Source organism: Diadema antillarum, unplaced genomic scaffold (assembly GCF_040938485.1).
Source record: "Diadema antillarum isolate AM-2024a unplaced genomic scaffold, OU_Dant_1.0 seq00000610_RagTag, whole genome shotgun sequence".
NCBI lineage: Eukaryota > Metazoa > Echinodermata > Echinoidea > Diadematoida > Diadematidae > Diadema > Diadema antillarum.
Genome location: NW_027271535.1, coordinates 481,109 through 505,818, shown reverse-complemented (window position 1 = coordinate 505,818; position 24,710 = coordinate 481,109). Strand labels below are relative to the sequence as shown.

Here is a 24,710-nt window from a genome sequence, read left to right as displayed (position 1 = left end):
ATTTAGTGGTACTAGATCTATATTGTTCATTTGATTTGACTTTATTGCAGTCAACTTGAACGTGGAATGGTTTTACTTTAGGAAGCTGTGACAGTCCTTCCCCGGTCTATCACAAGATGTGAGAACATACCACTTAGGGCTGTTACATGGACTTGTTATGCGTATATTTTACAAGCACCAATGACACTGACATGAATATCCTATTATGCTCTGAAATAAGATGTATGCATTCTTAACAATCTGACAACTTGCTGGAGATGATGCTCCTATTCCCCACTCAGTTTACTGTTTAGAGCACAAAGTGATGCACTTTTGGTGGGAAGTTCTCTCTGAAAATTGTCAATATATCCACCATCATGGATAATTAATTGTGGCTGCTGAGAAAGTATTTTATAACACTTGGTTTGAGTGATCTCTCAGACTTTTTACTTATTAGCTGTACAAAGGGCAGGATCAATGTGAAAGAGGAGTTATTTTGTCTTTCATCCTCATTAAAAAAGAAAAGTTGTGTTTTGAGGCATTCTCCCTTCAATTTTGTCAAAACTTTACACTAACTTATGTGAGCTTACCATGCTCAGCGGTATATTTTGGTATACAGTCAAACCTGTCTATAGCGGCCACCCAAGGGAAACAAAAAAAGTGGCCATTATAGACAGGTGGCTGCTATAGACAGGTAATCCAACTTTATGTGCATTGCCTATACATGTACATTATATCATCGTTGGATACATCGGTAAGTATTTAATGTACATGTACATGGCCTATTATTGCGTAAGTATACACACATTTGCTTCATGCATTGAACAATGCCGGTATTTATGAAATTGTTGCACAGTTGCATGTGTGCAGTCATAAGGAAAGCTTAACACTAGTGCATTATTATGACTGAATAAGTGATGAATGCAGCGATGGCCATCACTGAACGTTGCCCATGAATGTCTGGCACGGCCACAAATCAGAAAAACATGCTGAATTACCGGCTCTGTGGTCGCTATAGACAGGTTAAAATCTACCGTGAGAAACAAAATTTGTGGCCGCTGGCCGCGTTAGACAGGTGGCCGCTATGCACAGGGTCTTTAACAGGGCTTTTCTCTCGAGGGGATTTTTCAGTGGCCGCTATAAACAGGTGGCCGCTATAAACATGTGGCCGCTAAGGCAGGTTTGACTGTAGCATCTTCTTTGGTAATATGATTGCTGCCTTAAATAATCGTTAGATGATCCGAGTATCCTCTCGGATCACCTTCTGTATCTGTACGGATTCTTTCTTCTTTCTTTCTTTATTTCTTTATTTCTTTATTTCTCCCCAAAAGTTGTGCAGAGGTTAACTTGAAAAGTTCTTCGACTATCAATTCCAAACTCATACCATATATGTATCATGTCCCAAAGACGACAGATCTAATCAAATCATTGTGATAAGTTGACCGTGATGTCACTATGACGTCATTATCTGAAATCACATTCTCATTCATGTCTCATTAATGGAATGGAATTTGTCAGTGAAATTTACGTCTCATATAGTTCAAGTCAAGCTCTTTCTACTCATATTCTCAAAATTCATGTTTACACTTAAAACAAACGTGTACGCACACATTGAAATGTTGACATGCTCCAATCGGGCTCAACATTTTTTTGCACACGTTTCAGATCATTTGGAGCATATTTTTCTTTTAATTGAATAAAATGGACGGAAGCGTACTCGCGCGCATATACCCACGCGCAGCTCATATGCAATGGAAATTCTCTGTTTTTTGACATGGATCGGATGTCTAATATGTAAAGAAATGATTCTGCCAAGTTTTAAATCAATCCAACTCAATATGACGTCATACGGGCCCGTCAAAGTTAAAATTCCGCGCGTGTTCGTCAATGGCAATATACAGTGCAACTATGCCAAAAACCACCAATTTTAAATCCGATTTTTATCGTCAGGATGGACGGTGACTACCCATTTTCTTTACATATTCTGAAAGCTGATGAGTTGTACATTTCATTTCATGGGTTGGCGATTCTAGAAAAATGACTGAAAGATATCAAATTTCTCAATGAAATAAAAAAGGCAAATTTTCAAAATGACATCATCAAATTTCAATTTCACTCAAGCATATCTCACTTATCCTTGGCCAATTTTCACCGAGATTTCAGTGTGTTGTAGCTTATTAGATGCTCTTTCAGTAACGTAATATCAGAATTTTGATTTGATGACGTCATCACCTCGTAAAAATGGATTGAAAGTAACCTTGTCAAATTTGACAAGTTTATGTGTTATCTCTATGGGAGTGCTGTTTTTCCGGAAATGAAAATTGACATGACTGTCTTTATCGAGCACTAGCTCACTTACCTTTCGTGAATTTCTCCCAGATTTTAAAAATAAATATGTTGCAGGGATCTCGCCAGCGCATATTACCCTTGTCGGCGCCGACAAGCGTGCGGTTTGAAGAAACAATTGCCGTCAAGGGTAATACCACGCGTGAACTTGCTTGACGAGCTAAGTTCGGACCAATTTCTCGCCTTTTTTACTCTTGATTATTTGGCTAGAAAAGAAGTTAGATGTTGAAAGGAGCAGCAGTTTACAAGTGCAAAAAAAGTTATCCACACAGTCACCACACCGATCACAACAACGCGGCTCAACATGTAGCTAGCTAGCTACGTACAGGACAGGGCCAGGAGGTGGAAGACCTCCTGCTACGTACGAGCTGCACACTACATCACACACTTGCTCGCTCACATGCGCTCTGATTCGGGATCCACACACACAGCAATTTGTGTGAAGTTGCACCTACCTAGAGACAGCCGCCTGTGTGTACATACATGACGGTATTGTGAGAGGGAGAGAGAGGATGGAAAGAGAGGGTCGGAGGCCGAGGCCGCCGAGGGAGGCTGAGGAAGGCTGACACGTGCTCGCTTGTTGTCACGCTTGTTGTCGGGTTACGCAAAAACAAGCGATATGAAATGCATGTCCACCTCTGCCAAAGGTTGTATTTTTTTTTTTTTTTTTGCTGCTAGGTTTGTTTGTTCGTTTGTCTGCCTGTCTGTCTCTCTATTCGCAAAATAAGTCAAAATTTGGGAATGGATTAGGATGAAATTTTCAGGAACAGTTGGTTGGTAAAATGGCGCAAGGAACAGAGGATTAAATTTTGGTAGTGAGCAGGATTTTTAATACCACCGGAGTTCACCGCCAGGATCCAGGATTTTTTTTTTTTTAAATCACGTTGTTTCGTATATTTGAAAGGATTCGTATCTATTCTTTAGGAAGCTGGCCATCGTCAATGACGCAAAATTAGATGCGTTCAAAGCATTGCCGCTGAGAAAAAATTACCTCCATCTTTCGTTTAAAAAAAAAACAAAAAAAATGTGCGATGGAGTAAGCAAATGCAAATTGTTCATTTTTTTTGTAGTTTCAGCAGGTTATTTTTTATTTGAAAAGCCATGCATTCCATTTGAGCCTTTCACTTTCCATGGATTCGTAAACGTCATTCGTGAATATTCCATTTTCCTTCTCCTGGCGGAAATAAGTAATTCTGTCACGATGGTCTTTCAAGTTCAACGTACGTAATGCTCCACGTGCTTCTGGCTTGGTTTGTTAACAGGGTTAGAGGGCCTGCATGGGCAGAAAATAAATGACTAATCATTCATCGCTGTTCCCAGCTGGTTTACATGCTATTTACACGCTGTTTACTGCCACTGAAGTAAGGTGGGAGTACGCACAGCATTCCTTTATCTGACACCTGGCTTTCGTGGAAATTTCCACAAGCCATGATATCAAGTTTCCCCACTGCCTGTGGTCGTGTTTTTTGTGTTATTCTTCATTACGAACATTGATTTGTTCAACTTGATAAGTGTAGATAATTTGCTTCAAGCACGTGTTTCTTTCTTTTTTTTATTGCAACGTCGGTAACATTTTGTTTTGTTCATCGTCCATGCATGGCAGGGGTCCTTGGGAGGAGAACAATAGGAATGATAGGGGAAAAAATAAACTGAAAGAAGGAAGCATCTTTTGAGCAAGCTGTCTTTTGTTTTTCCGTACACCAGCATCAGTTAATATCACCACCAAGGTTCATTTTTTTTTACTTCGGCTAGATAACTCCAAAAAGTTATGAATGCACATGAATTCAATTTTCTCAGAAATTTTTATAATGCAAGGAATAGATAGTTTAATCTAGGTATAATGATCCGTAGATGGGCGGAGTTCTGAGCCCTCTCTCTTCCCCCTTTTCTAGTTCATTATTGAAATATTTGTTCTCCATCACCTATATGAAGTTTGCTCTCCTTTCCATTTTGTACTTCAATCCCTTCTGTCCCTATCACCGCAAATGTGTGAAAATGGATCCGTTTGGGATTCATGAACACAACGTATTAATGTATTGCTCTTGCTTCAAGGAACTACGCTTTTCCCGCGTAAAATTAATAATGGATACCGCACGCAGAGGCCCACGTTTTGACGTGAACAACCAAACATTCTTTATCTATTTATGATATTTTTTATTTAGAATAAAGAATGTTTGGTTGTTCACGTAATGCAAAAAATATAATTTTGACATTTCATGCGCTTAACTGTCGAGCATTCTCTTTTTTTTCTTTTTTTTTTTACGGGAGAGAGCGAAATGTTATTCTCTTTTAGCAATGACGGCCTAGGCATACATATCGTATTTGTGAAGCAGTTTTGATTTTCGATAACGCATGAATTGTTCTCCTTCCAGATCAGTTCTTGATTTAGTGAAAGTTAACCATGTTTTTCACATTCACACGAGGCAGTTTGGTTAACCAATGTTCAGTTCACTGCCAGTGAAATTTCGGAATAAAGCGATGGCCTCAAAACGGTGTTACTCTGAGGGTTTGTTCCGAAATAATGATAGAATAGTACTACATTCCTTATTATTCTGAAGGTTTGTTAATCGGAAAAGAATAAAGAAACAATGTCCGTTAATTTCCAAACGAAATCAGTTTTGTCATTTCGAACGTTCTGCCAGTGAAATTTCGGAATAAAACAGTTACAGTTTTCTTACTCTGAGGGTTCGTTAATCCGACAGAAAAAAATAGTAATGAAATAGTACTACATTCTATATTCTGAAGGTTCGTTAACCGAAAAATTGGTAAAGGAAAAATGTCTGTAAATTTCAAAACGAAATCAGTTGTCATTTCAATTCAATTCAATTCAAAATGATTTTATTTCCATATTTTGAACGTTCTGCCAGTGAAATTTCAGAATAAAACGACGGCACAAAACAGAGTTTTCGCACTCAGAGGGTTTGTTACTCCGACAGAAATAATCATGATTAAATAATACTAGATTCTTTATGAAGGTTCATTAACCGAAAAATAAATAAAGAAAAATGTCCGCAAATTTCAAAACGAAATCAGTGTGTCATTTCGAACGTTCTGCAAGTGAAATTTCGGAATAAAACGACAGCACAAAACAGTTACAGTTTCTTACTCTGAGGGTTCGTTACTCCGACAGAAATTATGATGATAAAATAATGCTAGATTCTTTATTCTGAAGGTTCGTTAATCCAAAAATAATACAGAAAAAAATGTCCATTAATTTCACAACGAAATCAGTTTTCTTATTTCGAACGTTCTGCCATAAAAATAAGGAATAAAACAACGGCCCCAAAACAGTTACAGTTTTCTTTTACTCTGAAGGTTTGTTACTCCGAAAGAATAATGATGATAAAGTACTACAGATTCTTAATTCTGAAAGATCGTTAATCGGAAAGTGAGAAAGAAGAAATGTTCGTTTATTTCCAAACAAAATCAGTTTTGTTATTTCGAACGTTCTGCCAGTATAATTTCGGAATAAAACGACGGCCCCAAAACGGTTACAGTTTTCGTACTCTGAGGGTTCGTTACTCCAAAAGAATAATGATAAAATGCTACTCTACATTTTTAATTCTGAATGATCCTGAAAAATGATAAAGAAGAAATGTTCATTTATATCATGTTCATTTATATCCAAATGAAATCAGTCCCGTGTACCTTAAACTTCCGTGGAAAGGAAAACTCTCTCAAAAGTTTGAGCAGCAACTCAAGCAGGCTGTTTGTTCAACTTACTATGCTGTTGAACCACGGGTGATCCTTACAACTCGACGCATGCTCTCCGCAGTATGCAAGGATGCTATCCCTATCACACAAATGAATAACGTTGTTTATGAATTTAAGTGCCGTTGTGAAGCATGGTACATAGGACGCACATCACAGCGACTTGCGGACCGCATTAAACAGCATGTGCCAGCACACATACGTAACAAGCAGCTAGTTGATTGCGCACAGCCTTCGCGCCAGTGTAAACGCCCCGCTGACAGTGCAGTCACCGCTGGTAACCCTTCATCTGCTATCGCTCAGCACTTACTGACTAGTCGCGCATGCGCTGAGCATTTCACCTCGTCACAGTTTCGCATAGTCAGTAGAGCCCTGAGCGACGCTCACCTGTGTACATGCTTGAGGCTACATTCATTCAGTTGACCAGTCCTATTCTATGCAGGCAAAAGGAGTTTGTACGCACATTAGTGCTCTTTTGATTTAGATTCTGACTCATGTTGATGTAAGCCAATCAGCGTACGCACTGTTTCGCTTGAATAGTTTGCTCGTTTTGTTATATATTGTTATGTTCGCACTTCCTGTTTCATCCCTTCTATCATCCCTTCTCTTCCACGATGTCTCTGCATACTAGGCTAATAATAACATAACACCTAGGCCGATAAGACAACTAGAGGCGCCTGCTCCCGGGAAAGGCCAAGACATCACCGGTGTCGACGGGCGGGTCCTATACCTGCTTTGCAGACAGGAACGGCGTAACCCTGCATTTCTCTTGATGCAGGAGTAGGCAGATGACATCATTTCCGGAACCCTGTCCCCTTTTCCTTCCTTTGTAAATATATCACTTGTAAATATTAAAATAAATGTGATAAGTTTTTTGTAAATAATTAGAAGTAGTATAGGTTTTGTAATTGAATTTAAAGGTATATTTGAATAATTATATTTTTTGGAGCAAATTGCCCACCCGGCAGAGAGTTCCAATAAATCTAAAACAACAACAACAACATCCTGTTTCATACGTGCGGTTCTACTCTGAAGAGTGCACGTCGAAAATGTTCAGTAGCAGTATGTATTTGTTTAACGCAATTTTGAAATCAGTTTTCTTATTTAGAACATTCTGCCAGTGTAATTTCGGAATACAACGTTGGCCCCTAAAACGGTTACAGTTTTCTTACTCTGAAGGTTTGTTATTCCGAAACAATAACAATGAGATAATACTAGATTCTTTTCGGAAGGTTCGTTGATTGGAAAATAATAAAGACAAAATGTTAAATTTGTTAATCTCCGAACGAAATCAGTTTTATTTATTTTGAACATTCATCTGTAGTACCGACCTTTGGTGTTCGGAATAAAGACCATTACTCGTACAATCAGAGAGGTACATTTTTGTGTGATATCTCTTTGATGTCACGGCCAAATTACCGCAGTATACCCAGAAAGGAAAGTGCAACGATGTCCTGAAAGTTCTTGCTTCTCGCGCATCTGCATGCAGTAGGCCTACCACGTGGTCGAGCAGATGGCGAGAAAGCAAAAACACTACTAGTTGTGAGTACACGGCGCGCGTTGTTGCGATGCAGAGACGGCTAATATTATTGCAACAGTGAAACAGGAAAGGCCTAAAAGAAAACGGAACCTTCACCATCGGCACCGACTTCTCTTTCATTTATTATTTAGGAACTACTGCCAACAAAAGGTATGGAGTTTCTGCATTGTTTCTGTAAAAATATGCCCCTCAAAACGCTCATTACATCTCTGTGAAAACGTCGCATTTAGTGGCAATTTAGCGGCGATTTATCTGTGTTGTATTGAGCATTAGCGAAGGCTATGTACCCACCCGCAGAACAGCGGGTATAAGTGCCAACAAGCGTGAAGAAATTTCTGGCGAGAACCCTGATGTTGTAGCTGAGACTTTGGGCTATCGTAACTTTGCCCGGTGGATCATGTCAAAAAACGTGGTTGAAATTGGCACTTGGCTTGGATGTAGCGTCATTTTGCTTAATACACAGAGCCTATGGGGGATGAAATAGGTCAGTGGATAGCACATCGGACTTTTAATTGTAAGGTCCTGTGTTCGAGGCTCGCCCCTGCCAATTCTTTTGGGTTTTTTTTAACCCTTATATTTTTTCTTTTTCTTCAGTAAGTCTTATTCTCCCTTCCTAACTTTATCTTTTTCTGTTCCTTTTACTCTTCTCCTTCAAATTTCTATACAATACCGTAACTTTATTTTTCTTTCTTTCTTCCACTTTCTGTGCAATAGATCAAAAACAACAAGTCCTATCAACCCCATATTTTGCACATGTTTAGTTCATGTCACGAACATCATTTCATAAAATAAATACTTCCTCTGACACCATCTTGGGTAGGAAAATTAAGGTCAAAGATCAAAAGCGTTAAATCCTGTATCTTGGTGAATACATGTCCTATCTTTCCCACATTTTGCATATGTAAGGACCATTTTGCAAGAATCATTTCTCAAAATAACAACTTTTTGCTCAGATGCCATCTTGTCTGTGTAAAGTGGGGTCAAAGGTCAAATATACTTCATTCTGTAATCTCATTAGTGTATATGGTATCACCGCCATATTTTGCACACACATGGACCTCAATAAATGGATCATTTTGTAAGATAATGACGCTTCGGTCAGATGCTATTTTGGCTGTGCAAATGAGTTTCAAAGGTTAAAAATATTAGATCAATAATTAGTTGAATCAAGAAACTGGAAAGCAAACTCACTGTTGTAGTGTTGCGACGTTTCGCCAATTATCAATTGGCTTCTTCGGGCGAATGATGCTCCCGATGATAGAATGGCCCTTAAATAGTGCGAGATTGTGCAGAGGCGAAAGATGGCTTGGGATCTTGCGAACGGCCCGGTCCCACGCGTGCGATATATTGAACCGGAGACCTCCTCTCTTGTTGAGTGTGGGTCTTTCCACATGTTCCCAGATGGCTTCCTTTACGCCTCTTTCAAACCATCTGGATTCTCTGTCCAGGATAATCACTTCTCTGGTGTTAAATGAGTGGTTGCTAGTGTAGGTATGTGTGTAAACTGCCGAATCCGGGATACTCTCTGAATTGCTGGGTCTTCGGTGCTGGTTCATGCGAGCTCTCAGTGATTGTTGAGTCTCTCCTACATAGAAGTCATTGCAATCCTCCTGAGAACATCGAATGCCATAGACCACGTTTCTCTGCTTTTCTTTTGCGACACAGTCCTTGACATGTACTAATCTCTGTCTTAATGTGTTGTGGGGTTTGAAGGCGGTGGTGATGCCCTGTCTCTGGAACAATCTCTTGACCTTGTCTGGCAAGTCATGTACGTACGGAATAGTGATGGTGACCTTCCGTCCCTGTACCCCTTGCGCTCTCCGTGTGTTCTTGTTTGGTGGCTTTGGGTTGTCAGCTTTAGAGAAAGCCCAGTCAGGGTACCCACATCCGACCAAGGCGTTTCTGATGTTGGTCTTTTCCTTTGTGACCTCAGCTGAGCTGTGAACTATGGTGTCTGCTCTATGGAAAAGGGTCATGATGACAGCAAGTTTGTGAATCAAGGGATGATGTGACTGGAAATTCAGGTACTGGTCTGTATGGGTTGGTTTTCTGTACACTGAAGTGGAGAGGGAGCCATCAGTTTCGACGTGGACCTCAACGTCTAGGAATGCCAGATTCCCATCCTTGCACGTTTCTTGTGTAAAGGAGATGTGTGTGTCCAAGGAGTTAATGTGACTGAAGAAGGAAGCACTCTCTTCTTCAGGAAGGATGACAATGGTGTCATCCACGTAACGGAGCCAGATACGTGGAACGTGTGCGGAGTAGGTCCTCAGAGCTGTGGTCTCAAACTCATGCATGTAAATGTTGGCTACTATGGGCGAAACTGGTGACCCCATAGCACATCCATGTTGTTGTATGTAATGCTTTCCGTTGAAGGAGAAATAGGTTGTGTTCAAACATACAGACAAGGCTTCAACAGTCTGGTCTATGGAGAGTGTAGTACGATCCTTCCAACTGTTATCTCCAGTAAGACATTTCTTTACTGCATTTACTGCTTCTGATGCGGGAATCGATGTAAATAGAGCACTTACATCATATGACACCAAGGTTTCATCATCCTCTAGTTTGAAGTGTGAAATCTTCTCAACGAAATCCTGGCTATTTTTCACGTGATGAGGTGACGTTCCTATCAGTGGGCTTAGAATGTTTGCAACATGTGTGGCAAGGTTGTAAGTCACAGAGCCAGTGCAGCTAACAATATGTCTCACTGGAATGGGGTCAGGTTTATGTACCTAAGGCAAGCCATAAAATCCTAGTACAGTAGGTTCTGTAGGTGGAGTCAAGAACTGTTTTTGTCTATCACTGAAACCACCTTCCTTGTGAATCTTATTGATGACACCAGTTACAGATTTTCTATATCCACTGGTTGGATTGTAACCTATGCTCTTGTAGGTCTTCTTATCCTCTAACAACTTAAGACATTTGTCAGTGTAGTTGCCTTTGTCAAGTACAACCACACACCTCCCTTTGTCCGCCGGCACAATAACAATGTTTTTATCACTTACCAAGTCTTCCAATGCACATCGTTCTTTCTCTGTAATGTTCGGTTTCGGTAATTCAGAGTGACATAAAAGTGTACTCACGTCATGCCGTAACTCCTCTGCAGCATCAGGTTTGATGTTACCTAGTCGGATAGCAGACTCGGTAGCGGTGATCAGCTCCGATACAGGTAGTTGCGTAGGTGATGTCGCAAAATTTAAGCCCTTTCCTAAGAGAGATTTTTCGTCCTGCGAAAGATCCCTAGACGACAGGTTTCTCACCCAATTCGATGGAATGCTGGATGCCGAACACTTAGGTTTGCGACTCCTCCAGTTCTGATCTAAATCCGCTCGCGATTCGCGTGTCTCTTGAAGCTTCGTGAATTTTCCAATATGGCGCTGTTTTGTGAGCTCGTGTTGTGCCAACTGCGCATGTGTAGTGTAATCCTTGATTTGACTGATAACCTCGGCTGGAAACTGATCTTCTATCTTCTTTTCCAAATGATTTTGATGTACTTTCAAATTATCCAACTTGTGATTGATTTGCCTGATCCTCTCAAAATCTTTAACGCTTTGTGACCTCGAACATTACTCTTTAGCTGGATGCTAGTAGGTGTAATGTTGTCGTGTAAGCAACGTAGGTTGAACCGCAGGTGATTACGGAAATTCGCGATTTTCCTAGCCGTCTTTTCGCTGTTTCTGCACAATCTCACACATTCCTGGCCGAATTCGTGTCGGATAGACTGATGTAAATTCTTCTCATTCATCCAGTCGAAGTACAAGATCAATAATTAGTTGAATCGAGAAACTGGAAAGCAAACTCACTGTTGTAGTGTTGCGACATTTCGCCAATTATCAATTGGCTTCTTCGGGCGAATGATGCTCCCGATGATAGAATGGCCCTTAAATAGTGCGAGATTGTGCAGAGCGCACTAGACCTTGTCCAGCGCGCGAAAAACGAAAGACTATTTAAGGGCCATTCTATCATCGGGAGCATCATTCGCCCGAAGAAGCCAATTGATAATTGGCGAAACGTCGCAATACTACAACAGTGAGTTTGCTTTCCAGTTTCTTGATTCAACTAATTATTGATCTTGTACTTCGACTGGATGAATGAGAAGAATTTACATCAGTTAAAAATATTCTTTATTTTGTATCTTGCTTACTAAGTGCTCAATCGGGGCCAGATTTTGTACATATATGGAACATGTTACGTGGATCATTATTTAAACAAAGACTTTTGACTCAGATGCCATCCATGCTGTGTGAGGTATATAGGGTCAAGGGTCAAGACTAGTTTGTCCTGTATCTTGATAATTACATGCCCTATCACTCCCATATATACTTTGTAACCATTTAGCCCATGGCATGTGGATTGTTTCATGAAATAACAACTTCCTAATCAGATGCCAGCTTGGCTGCTAAAGTAAGGTGAAGGATCAAACAAATTCAGTTCTGTATCTTGGTAAATACATACCAGTCTAACTTTGTTAAAATGCGGAAACAAAATAAACATGTTGGCACTAATTTATGTTCTTGTCGTGCATAAAGTCATGCGTAACTTTACCTACATGTTGTTTTGTGTATAGTGGCGTTTTCACAAAACAACAACATGTACGTACCACAGAACTCTACACACAGCAGAGGGAACACAGCCTTTTGTCAAGGCCCTCTCACTGTATGATTAATGTTCGCTATTTACAGTGCACTACCCCTGTTTTTTTACATTGTACAGCACCGTGATCTCCATGATTTCTGTTATGCTTCATGGCAATAGAGAAGTGTTCATTTACAATCTGAACAGCTTTATTAAAAGGATATGCGTGCATAGAACTAACTGTATCGGGGTTGTTATTCCATAGTAACCTATGCTTACTATACCTTGCAAATAACCGTTGCTCCTACAGAATGGCATTTGAATTTCCTTGTATTATAAAGCAACAACTCTTATACCATTTCGGCCATTTCATTTCATCTATAACGTCATCAAATTTCAATTTCACTATAGCGTATCTGACTTATCCTTGGCCGATTTTCACCCAGATATCAGTGTGTTGTAGCTTATTAAATGCTATTTCAGTACCGGTACTGTTCATCAAAATTTTAATTAGATGACGTCATCACCTCGAAAAAATCAATTGAATGTATAAACCTTTTCAAATTTGACGAGTTTACGTGTTACCGGGTATCTCTATGGGAGGGCATTTTTTCTTGAAATGAAATTTGACATGACTGTCTTTATCGAAGACTAGCTCTAACTTTTACCTCAGATGCCATCTTGGCTGTGTTAAGTGGGGTCAAAGGTCAAATATATTTCATTCTGTAACCTCATTAATGTATATATATGGTATCACCGCCATATTTTACACACACATATGGGCCTCGATACATCAATCATTTTTTTAAATAACGACGCTTTGGTCGGACTCCATTTTGGCTGTGCAAATTTCAATTTCAATTTCAATTTATTTTCATATTTCTCAATGAAAAATTACATCAAATATAACAAAATTGAATGAAATACATGACATACATAGAATATTGCAAATATGTAAATCATAAAAGTGGTCGATCTGTTAAGTTTGGAATCTGTGAATGAATGCTAAAGAAATATGAAGGAACCTACTTAAAAGCGAGCTTGTTGAGCGTAGGTCCCGGTTAAAAACGAGTTTAAGATTGAGAAGGGGAGCACAGGTACAACAATGACCGGAACATAAGAGAAAAACAAAATAAAAAAGTACAAATATACAGTTCATAGCAATTTCTTCTCTAGTGAGGTTCAAAGGTCAAATATTCTTCATTCGGTATCTTGCTTACTAAATGCTCAATCGGAGCCAGATTTTGTACATATATGGACGGTGTTTACCTGGATCATTTCATAAAACGACTTTTGACTCAGATGCCATCTTGGCTGTGCGAGGTAGTGTCAAGGGTCAAGACTACTTTGTCTTGGTGATTACATGCCTTATTACTCCCACATTTTGCACATATTTAGCCCATGTCATATAGATCGTTTCATGAAATAACTTTCTGATCAGACGCCATCTTGGCTTTCTAAAGTCAGGTCAAGGGTCAAACAAATTTCATCCTTTTTCTTGGTAAATACATGGCATATTGCCCCCATATTTTGCACAGATATAAACTTTGTCAAGAGGATCATTTAAATTTCGTCTTGTATTTTGGTAAATTATACATGTCATATTGCACCATATTTTGAACAAATATGGACCTTGTCAAGAGGATTATTTCATAAGATAATGCCTTTTTTAGCTCACCTGAGCCGAAGGTAAGTGAGCTATTGCGATCGCTCTTCGTCTGTCGTCCGTTGTGCGTAAACTTTTTACATTTTCATCTTCTTCTTGAGAACCCCATGACCGATTTTCACCAAACTTTGCAGGTAGCATCCCTAGGGGGATAGGATCTCAATTTGTTCAAATGGGTACCATGGCCCACCTGGGTTGCCCCAGGGGGGCCCAAACACCATAACATTAAGGAATCTTTAAAAAATATTCTTCTCTAGAACCAGAAGTGATAGAGCTTAGTTAATACTATGAGTTAGTACATTGATGACTGAAGTTTCAAGTTTGTCCATGGGGGAATCAGGGGTGCTCCCCTTGGGACCCAGGGGAGGGGGTGGGGAGGGGTCAAAATGGGGCCTAAATTGTACATTTTCATCTTCAATTTGATATCCCCATGTCTGATTTTCACCAAACTTGGTAGGTAGCATCCCTAGGGGGATAGGATCTCAATTTGTTCAAATGGGCACCTGCATGGCCCATCTGGGGGGCCCCAGGGTGCCCAAACCCCCTAAAATTAAGGAATCTTTAGAAATCTTGGGGCGTTCTAGAACCAGAAGTGATAGGGCTTAAATAATACTATGAGTTAGTTCATTGATGACTGTAGTTTGAAGTTTGTTCATGGGATTGGCGGAATCAGGGTACCCCTCTTGGGACCCAGGAGAGGGGATGGAGAGAAGTCCTACAGTTGTAATGGGGCCTGAATTGTAGGCCTACAGGTTCATCTTCTTCTTGAAAACCTCATGAGGAATTTTGACCAAACTTAGCAGGTAGCATCCCTAGGGGGGATAGAATCTCAATTCCTTCAAATGGGCACCATGTCCCTCTTGGGGGTCCCTATAGGAGGCCCACCCCCCCCCCCCCACCCCACATTAAGGAATATTTAAAATCTTCTACTCTAGAACCAGAAATGATAAAGCATACATGTAGTTAATACCATGAGTTTGTACATTGATGACTTTAGTTCCAAGTTTGTTCATTGCAGATCCAGGGCTGCCTGCCCCCCCCCCCCCACCCTCGAGTTGAGGGGGGATCCATATGCAGACCTAAGTTTCCAATGTTCGTAGGTAAGAGTGTGCAAGAATGCATGGAAGGTGAAATTGCGATACTCAGGTGAGCGCGTGACCCCCTGGTCTCTTGTCCTAAGACGCCATCTTGTATATTAAAATGAGGTAATGAGGTTCATTTTGTCTCTTTGTTAGCATAATATGCCCTTTCCATTTTTAAATCTCTAGAGATGAAAGGTTTGATTCCCTTTTCTTAAATGAGAATCTCAGAAATCATTTGTACATCGGATCACCTAATTTGTCAGTCTTGACAACTTTCAAATCTAGTTTGTCTTGCTTTTTCAACACATTGGGGGAGGGGAGGAGGCAGTAGGGGATACCATTGACTTTGACCCCTGTCCACAGTCCCTCCACACTGGAAAACATTCTGCTGCCCCTGTTTCAGTCTGCACTCTTGAAATGTAGAAGCCTGAATATTGTTTGTGTTAGCTGATAGACCCCCTGAGTTTATATGCATTCATATGCAGATTTCAACTTTTATTTTATCGGTGTATGTGACTTCATCTCTTTTCTCAATTCCTCACTAAAGTCCTATTGTGTATGTCTCATCTCTTCTGTTCTTCCCTGGAATAGGAAGGAGAATTACTGCCAATTCTTCTGTGTGTTACCATTGTGATTGGACTCCCCACCCTCTTCATCTGCATTGGCACGTGTGTGGCCTACTACGTGGATGAGGAGGTAGAATTGACACCCAGACATCGCCACAAAAGGCCCCTGCAGCTTCGTCTCCACTAAGGTGGCTCCCCCATTCCAAAGCAACACCATGCAAATATCTGTGGAGACTGATAGAACCTGCAATAAAGTCACCGTCTCAATCTCCACCACCCATTCCCATCTGTCTAGAGGGTAGGAAAATCGACACCCAGAAATATCAAGAACAATGAATGCTTCCTTCAGTTCTTGCTGTTTTCCTTCCCTCTCATCTGTGATGCTTTGGAACCAGTCAGCCCTCTTTGCTCCCTAAAGGTGATTACTTTGTCATCAAATTTTGTTTATCACTCTGTAGTCATTGTGTACTGTACATATTATTAAAGTGTATATCCTTCGTTTATCAAATCCTGACCAAACACAACATTGCTATGCTGAAGACAAAATGCTGATTGAGAGTAATGTTCCACATACCATATGACATCATACTCAGGGTATAATCATTGATACCGTGTGTAAAGTGTTTTTAATTTCAGCCTCATAGACCACTGTGTATAGTCAAGGAGGTATCAAGATCACCTAGTGCGTTCTAGGTATAGTCACATCCATTGTGTGCTGTATACTACATGATTGTCTGTGCTGTAATACATAAACAAACAATAAAACTAGAGGAACATCTACTGTTATTTAAAACATTTTGTTTGGGGTTTTTTTTTATGCCTCCGCCACGAAGTGGTGCCTGAGGCATTATGTTTTCGAGTTGTCCGTCCGTCCTTCCTTCCGTCCGTCTGTAATGAATTTTGTGGACAGCGTAACTAAAAAACCTTTTGAGGTATCCTAATGAAACTTGGCATGAATGTGTATTAGGGGGTAAAGTTGTGCCTATCAACTTTTGGGTGCACATGCTAAAGGTCAAAAGGTCAAGGTCAAATACATAAAATTTCACTATTTCCACCATATCTATGCAATGCCTGAAGATATTTTCTTGAAACTTAGTGTATACATGTATTACCCAATTAAGATTCTCAGGTGAAAGTTTGGGGTCATGAGGTCAAAGGTCAAATGGTCAAGTAAAAATATTAAAACTTCACTTTTTTTCTCAGTACCTTGGAAATTGTTCAAGGTATCTTCATGGAACATAGTATATATACATGTACTGACTGGCAGTGTTTATCTAGGCAATTTAGGGTTCATGGGGTCAGAGGTCAGGGGTCAAAGGTCAAGGGCAACACTTCAAAATTTTGCTATTTCCGTCATGTTTATGCAATGCCAGCAGGATTATTTTTTTTTTACTCTTGGTGTATGCATGTATAACCTAATAGAGATTCTCTGGAAAGTTTGTAGTTTTTTTGCCTCAAAGGTCAAAAGGTCAAAGATCAAGTGAACGTGCTGAACTAACTTTTTCCTCCATATCTCGGAAGTGGCTCATGTCATCTTGAAACTTACTACATATTTATGCATGTTCTGCCTGACAGAGATTATCTTATGAATTTTAGGGTCAAAGGCCAGATGAAAATGGTAACAATTCACTATTCAATACAGAAATTGCACTTTTTCTCCATACCTTGAAAATTACTCAATGCATGAAAGTATGAATGGGTCAAAGTCAAGTTAAAGTCCTTAAATCCCCAAATACATGCTCTCCTGTTCATCCAATCAAACCTAGTTCAAGGAAGGTGAACATTCAACACATTTGTGACAAACTTGTCATTTTAATATTTTACCAATTTTGTGAAAATGTGATCACACATTATCCACATGTACTATCTAGACCTATTAGGAGAATCATGCATTATGGCAGAGGCATACCAGTCGCCATAGCGACATTTCTAGTTTAGATATATGTGAGGATATGAGACAAATATCATTCAATATTTCAAGCTATATGTATTCTGAGGTGACAGAAATTTAATTATCTTTTCAGGGCTCTGCCCCCTAGAAAATAGTGATATTCAGGCCATCTCAGAACCCGCAATTTCAACTAGATGCTCTCAATGCATAGTGTATCCATTTATAATACCCCCCCCCCCACACACACACACACATTAAAGGGGTATAGGAATCGCATAAGGTCAACATTGGGTAAAAGGCTTGTGGATCAAACTGCTTCTCCAGTTTTCATGTGATTCAGACAAAATTTTGCTCACTTGTTTAGCTCAATATAAAATTGTGCAAGGCCCATTTTCAACAGTACCAGAAAGAGTGTTGCCACAGTACAGTGCATTACCCTCAGAAAGAGGTTAATGGTTTTCCAATCAAATTACTTCTGTAGTTTTCAAGCTATTCAAACAAAATTTGGTACATATGTTGATCTCAATGTAAAATTGTGCAAGACATATCTTCCAAGAGCAGTGTCCCCTCTATAATTTCTTTTTTTGTCCCCGCCGAACGAGTTCGAGCAGGGGACTATGAAACGGGCTCCGTCCATGTGTGTGTCCGTGTGTCCGTCCATGTGTGTGTGTGTGCATCCGTGTGTGATCAAAATGTTCAATTTGCTACTTCTCTGTCATTTATGAGCCAATTTTGATTGTGTTTGCTTTATATGATAACACTACATGGGAGCTTTGAAACTCCTACACAGAATTTCAGTTTTGACCTTGACCTTTGACCTATATTGTACATTTTGCTACAAAATGCTGCTCCTTCACCATTTCTAACCCGATTTCGATTCCGTTTGCTTTATGTGATGGCACTAGGTGAGGGCTTCAAAATTTTTACACAGAATTTTGACCTTTGACTTCTTTGACCTTTGACCTTGATTTTTGACCTATATTGTACATTTTGCTACAAAATGCTACTCCTTCGTCATTTCTAACCCGATTTCGATTCCGTTTGCTTTATGTGATGGCACTAGGTGAGGGCTTCAAAAGTTCTACACAGAATTTTGACCTTTGACTTCTTTGACCTTTGACCTTGATATCTGACCTGTATTGTACATTGGCTACAAAATGCTATTATCCTTCGCCATTTCTAACCCGATTTCGATTCCATTTGCTTTATGTGATGGCACTAGGTGAGGGCTTCAAAACTTCTACACAGAATTTTGATCTTTGACCATGATTTTTTACCTGTATTGTACATTTTGCTACAAAATGCTACTCCTTTGCCATTCCTAACCCGATTTTGATTCCGTTTGCTTTATGTGATGGCACTAGGTAAGGGCTTCAAAAGTTCTACACAGACTTTTGACCTTTGACTTCTTTGACCTTTGACCTTGATTTTTGACCTACATTTTATTGTACATTGGCTACAAAATGCTACTCCTTCGCCATTTCTCACCCGATTTCGATTCCGTTTGCTTTATGTGATGGCACTAGGTGAGGGCTTCAAAACTTCTACACAGAATTTTGACCGTTGACTTCTTTGACCTTTGACCTTGATTTTTTACCTATATTGTACATTTTGCTACAAAATGCTACTTCCGGCGGGGACATATATTTCGCACCACGTAATTTCTACTTTTCCTTGTTTTTTACCAATTAAATTTGGCACAAATGTAAAACAAGTCATGCTCTACAACACGGCACCAATGAATTTCACTAGGACATCACATGGGAGTGCACTTTGTCAAGCTACAATGAAATCAAAGAAAATCTCATGAAATGACAATCAATTGATTAGTTGTAAGCCATCAGTTGGGCATTTAACCCATTGAGGACGAGTCCTTAGTATACTCAGATTATCAGGAACATTGGTTTGATGACATAATCATTATGCAGACCTCCAGTAAATGGGACTTTTTTTTCAAGCGATTTTCATTTTTTCATAAATTACACAAACAAGCTACCAAAGACCATTTCAACTTTGCCAAGATTCCCTTTCAGTTGCTGTTTATATAGATATGTTACTAGTAAAGCAAGTTTCAGGCTAGTCAGTTTTGTGATGTCCATCCAGGAAAACCACTGTTTTATGCTATTTCATCCTTTGTGAAGCCTTACTGTGTGCGTGTGATGAGCTAGCTTAATGGACATTAGATTTGATATTGATAACACACGTATACAGTCAATCATACCCATATGTGATAGGCAGACAAAGCCCATTAACATGTCATGAAAGCTACAATGAAACACTGATCAGAATTGAAGGCATAATTTACCATTTGCAGATGAAACACAAACCCAGCATTAGTGCTTTGAAATAGTTCTAAAATTTTAGTTAGGGGTAGAAACAACCAATGTAAAGATTTGAACCAGTATAATCGATATTAAGTATTGTTAAATATACAAAATGTGAACAATAGTTGTAATTAAAATGTTTCCAGACTAAACTGTCTACAGTTACGGTTAAATGAGAAAAATAGTGATATCTCCTTAATATTTTAGGCTTTATTGCAAAAATTTTATATGGTGAGATATTTTGTGATACAACTGACCTGCACATATGCATCAAAAGTGATATCTTGAACATCTTTAAATCACTGCTCCCAAAGGGAAACAGGACCTTTAAATTCATTTCTCTTTGACACAAATTTGATAACTTTTCTTGATTCAAATGGGCTGAGCTTTTGCTAGCTGCATATTAGGCTCGGTGACTGAATAAACATTCCACTTACAATTCCACATTAATTTTGAATGATTAGTGCCTGTGGATATGGATTTATAGGGAACATCCCAAATGCCCAAGCTATGAGTGATCACAAAGAAAGAAATACATTGGTAGGGCATGCAAGAACAAAATTAAAAAGACCCAATTTAAAAAAAAATAATAATAATAATAACTTTTCAATGATCCTTCAAAACTTCCATTCTAACAAAGACAACAGAGGAACCCAGTTGCAATATCTCTACGAAAATGCGAGATAGTAGGGGGAGAAGTGATATTTAGGCCTACAATAGGATGGTGCATACAATGTATATGCACTTTTGAGCACCTGTGTAGTATGTATTATCACCTTGAGTAAATGGTGCATGCTCATTGCGAAATTGGGCATCAGGCATAAAGTTGCCATTTTTGCTACTCTCCGCCTTTCCCGATTATGCAGTGAGTATTGTACATGAAAATCAAGACAAAACACAAGAAGTGTTGTGAATATTTCTAACTTAACTAAATATTTCCTTTAGATGTTAATTGTTATGGTTATGAATGTCAGATATATTGTTCTTAAGTAAATTAAGCTCAAGTCTGTAATCACATTATATGCATAGGATGTTTCAAAGTATATGATATAGATAGAAAGCGAAGGCAGACTGCAAATCCTCTCTACCAGTACGGTACTGCATGTTCCAGCTCTGCCGGGTCAGCTGGCTGGAGCATTTGGCCTATATAAGGGCAAACCCAAAGCCAAAGGAGTAACGAAAGGGAAACATATCACACACAAAACTCTGTGCAAGGCAAAGCCAAGCCGAGAGATGGGCAGCAGGACAGAGCCAAGCTGCAAGTCACCTTTGACAAAGACAACAACCAGAGATCGTACTTACAACAAGCAAGGCAAAGCAGAGCTCATGGAAGTAATAAGCACCACTTGGAAAAAGGCATGAATTCATGCCTTGACAAACTGATAGCCATAGTGACCTGTATTGTGAATGCACTCCCAGCCAGCTGCTGTTAGCAGCATCATAATAAAAGGCAACAGAAACTGCCAGCGAACTGCTATCTCATGCACAAAGCTCTACAGGTAATGATCACTTCGGGACTGGAAATTTGTCCTCGATGAGTGGTGCCAATCGCAGCTCCAACATGGATTATTTGGATTACTAGCTGCCAGCCAAGTCCACAGCAATGACAATGAGTAGGAGATAGATTTACAACTATGTCTCGTGACATTGAGATTTTGCCACCTAATTTGTTGCCCCATCTTGAGTTGGGGTCCCTCTACATTCCAACATTGCTCAAGCAGTAAACTTCATCATGGACCAAAAGATTGAAGAAAAACCTCTGTTAGAGGCCAACAACAAATACACATGCCCTGACAACTTTGAGTATACAGAAATCCCAAAAGTCGACACTGCCATCTGGAAAAACTTGTCTACAGCAACAAGAACCAGAAATTTCATTCTGCTGGACATTGAAAAGTCTCTGACAAAAGGACTGTATGCCTTTGCCCACATACAACCAGACCTCAACAGTCATCAATCATCTCTTGTGCAAGCCAACTAACAAGGTTACAAAATTTCTCTTTGATGATTACCTCACAAACTGGGTCAAATATCTTCAAGACCAGAGAAAGGCAACTGCAGGTGTCGTGAAGCACACACAACCATACCATCCATGCAGGAAGTATGACCCAGCCAAATGCCAAATGAGACCGGCAGGCGTATCCGTGGGGATTGTGATCGCAATCTGATCCAGGCATCTTTTTTTTTTTAGGCCAAGGCCAGAGAAAGAATTGAGGAAAACATCAGGACTCTGTCCCCCTGCTATATACCCTGACATCAGCCAAGACAGAGAGCAGGCCATCCCAGCCTTGCAGGCAGGGACTGGGGAGGAAGTAGCTCAGCACAGCAACCCATCAGATTCAGACCCAGGCACCACAGAGGTAACATAAGTGCTTTGTTTCAGGGGTTCGACTGAAGCCATACACACAACTAGTATCAATTAACATCAGATCAATTCATCTTACGAGCTGTAATAGTGATACAAATTTGAAATTGTTGTGAACAAAGTTCCTTCTCGGAGGGATAAACCTACATACCCCTACAAACGAAATGAAAATGATAACTACTAAGATACACGAGGTTTAAAAAATAATAATCCTTGAGAAGAAAAATGAAATAGAGTGATGTACTCGTGGACAAGGGGAATTTGGTCTCAAATATTCACCAAAACAAAAAAGAATGGGGGGGGAAGGGTTCAGGTTAATCCTGGACTTGTCTGAGCTGAACAAGAGCATATCTTATCAGCATTTCAAAATGGATAACATTTATACCTCAATATCTCTCTTTACAGTACCCATTCACCTAGATTCTATAAAATACCATTTATTCATGTATGGACAATCAGTTATTATGGCACTTCAAAGCCCTGCCTAATGGCTTAACATTGGTCCCCTGCCTGTTAACAAATTTGCTGAAGACAGTGCTCACCTCTCTTAGACTTGAAGGGCACTTTGTCTTTGCATATTTAGAAGACACTATAATCTATGGCAAGACAAAAGTAGAATCATTGAAAGCAGTAAAAGCTGTAAGTTATTGTCGAGATTGGGGTTCATCATTCACCCAGAAAAATTGATGCTGAAGACATATTCCACTCCGCCAATAGGAGCACAAAGCCAAACTGCTCAAAGTCTGTCACCACCATCAGTTCAAAAGGTTTATAGGTAACCTCATGAACAGAAATCCTTAAGGAAATCATGTGGTAACTGTTGGCCTCTTCATCATCCAAAGGCATAGTCATTTTGTTTTAAAAAATGCAGTAGTCGTCACAAAATTCATCATTTTGCGAGTGTCTGCACATCCGGGACCAACCAAAACAAGCACCAGCTCATCAATTGGATGTTACCACAAACATTGAGCCAGCTAAGGTTTTCACCATTGATGATTCACAGACCAACACACCACAGGTAGGCAATTTTAAACAATGGGAACTAGACATTGTAGGCCATAGCATTCCATTGCTCATCACTGTTGGAGCTAAAGTATCCATTGTTAATGCAGATTTGTAAACTGGACTTCTTACGTAGTATCTGCTGAAGCCAGCAGCATGGGTGACTTCAAGCCTACAATCATTCTCCGATACATGTAAGCCTACTTGGGACAGTCACAGTTCCTGTTGCATACAAAGACATCAGGCTAGATTCATTCACTGTCTACATAATGAACAGGAAAAGCCTTATTGGAGTGAACCTATTTGACATTCCTTGGTTTCGTTTGCAAGACTTGACATGAACGAGCATACATCTGGTTGATTCTGAAATCAAGGCACAGTATCATTCCGTGTTTGCAGGATTTGGTTAATGTTTGCAGTATTGTCATGCCCCTAGAGTGGACCCTTCAATCATGCCTAAAGCCAAAGCTCTTTGACACCTCCCATTTTCAGCTCAGGAAGAAGTTTCAAATTAACTTCATCATATTGAAGCAGATGGTATCGTTGAGAAAGTAGACTCATCCCCTTGGGTCTTGAATTTGGTCATTGTGTGTCACAAGAACAGGGAGTTAAGACTGTGTGAAATAAGACTATTATACCAGACAAGTACCCCCTCCCCACAATTGACAAACAGTCAGCCTCATGTCATGGAGTCCATGTCTTCACTAAGCTGGACATGCATCACAGCAGGTACCACTTGCAGTGGGAAACTCCCACTTGACCACATTCACAACTCATTAGGGCATTTTCCAACATCGCTGCATGCCCTACTAACTTTAGTAGCTCAGCCTCGAGTGCCTTCCAGAAATCATGTCTTCTGTATTATTGGGCATACCAGAATTGCTCAATCTCCTCAATATCGTTGTTTGTGGCACAGTTCCAAAAGGACATGACCACTGCCTACATGAAGTCTTGTCAAGTCTTGCGAAGCATCGGTTTACCCTCAGTGAAGAAAAATGCAAATTCCCAGCATCAGAGATCAACTTCATAGGCTGTTGTGTGATGGCAGAGGGCATGATGCCAACTCGTGACAATGCAAGCTGCAAACCAACACCTACCGGTACCAATGCAAACGAACTTTGATCATTCCTTGGAACAATGAATTTGTACTTGAAACTTGTTCCACATGATGCAGAAATTGCTGAATCTCGCCGTGGGAATAGAATGCAAAACAATGCAGAACAATACTGGGTATTCAACAAGCGCAAGCAAAAGATTGTCTCTCCCAGATTCTAGTTCATTTTGATCCAGACGCACGGACATTCATAACCGTGGCTGCTTCAAATAGCAAAGTCAAAGCAGTTTTATCTCTGGAAATCAATGGCTCAGAGAGACCAGTCGCATTTGCATCACACACACTATCAGATGCAGAGAGGAAACGCTCCACCAGAGCACGCGAAACCTTTCCTTCATTTTTGCATGTGAACACATCCATGTCGATTTGTTTAGATGCAAGTTAACTCTCTGCACAGATCATCATGTGTTGACAACACTACTTGTGATTTCAGGCTCAGGTCATAGACCTTTGTGCATCTACCGTTGGTCAGACTGACTCCACCAAATACAACTTCGATGTCAAATATCAAGGATGCCACAATCAAATAGCTGACATGCTCAATCACAC

At 39.9% G+C, this 24,710-nt stretch overlaps 1 protein-coding gene across 1 annotated transcript in view; it reads left to right on the top strand.

The window, feature by feature from the left end:
* Positions 1–24,710, top strand: part of LOC139735934 (uncharacterized) — a 202,853-nt gene that overhangs the window by 173,650 nt on the left and 4,493 nt on the right. Inside the window, exon 8 of the mRNA XM_071646688.1 lies at positions 15,491–15,883. Within this exon, the coding sequence (XP_071502789.1) occupies positions 15,491–15,652 (162 nt within the window). The 3' untranslated portion in view covers positions 15,653–15,883. The remainder of the gene's footprint in view (positions 1–15,490; positions 15,884–24,710) is intronic.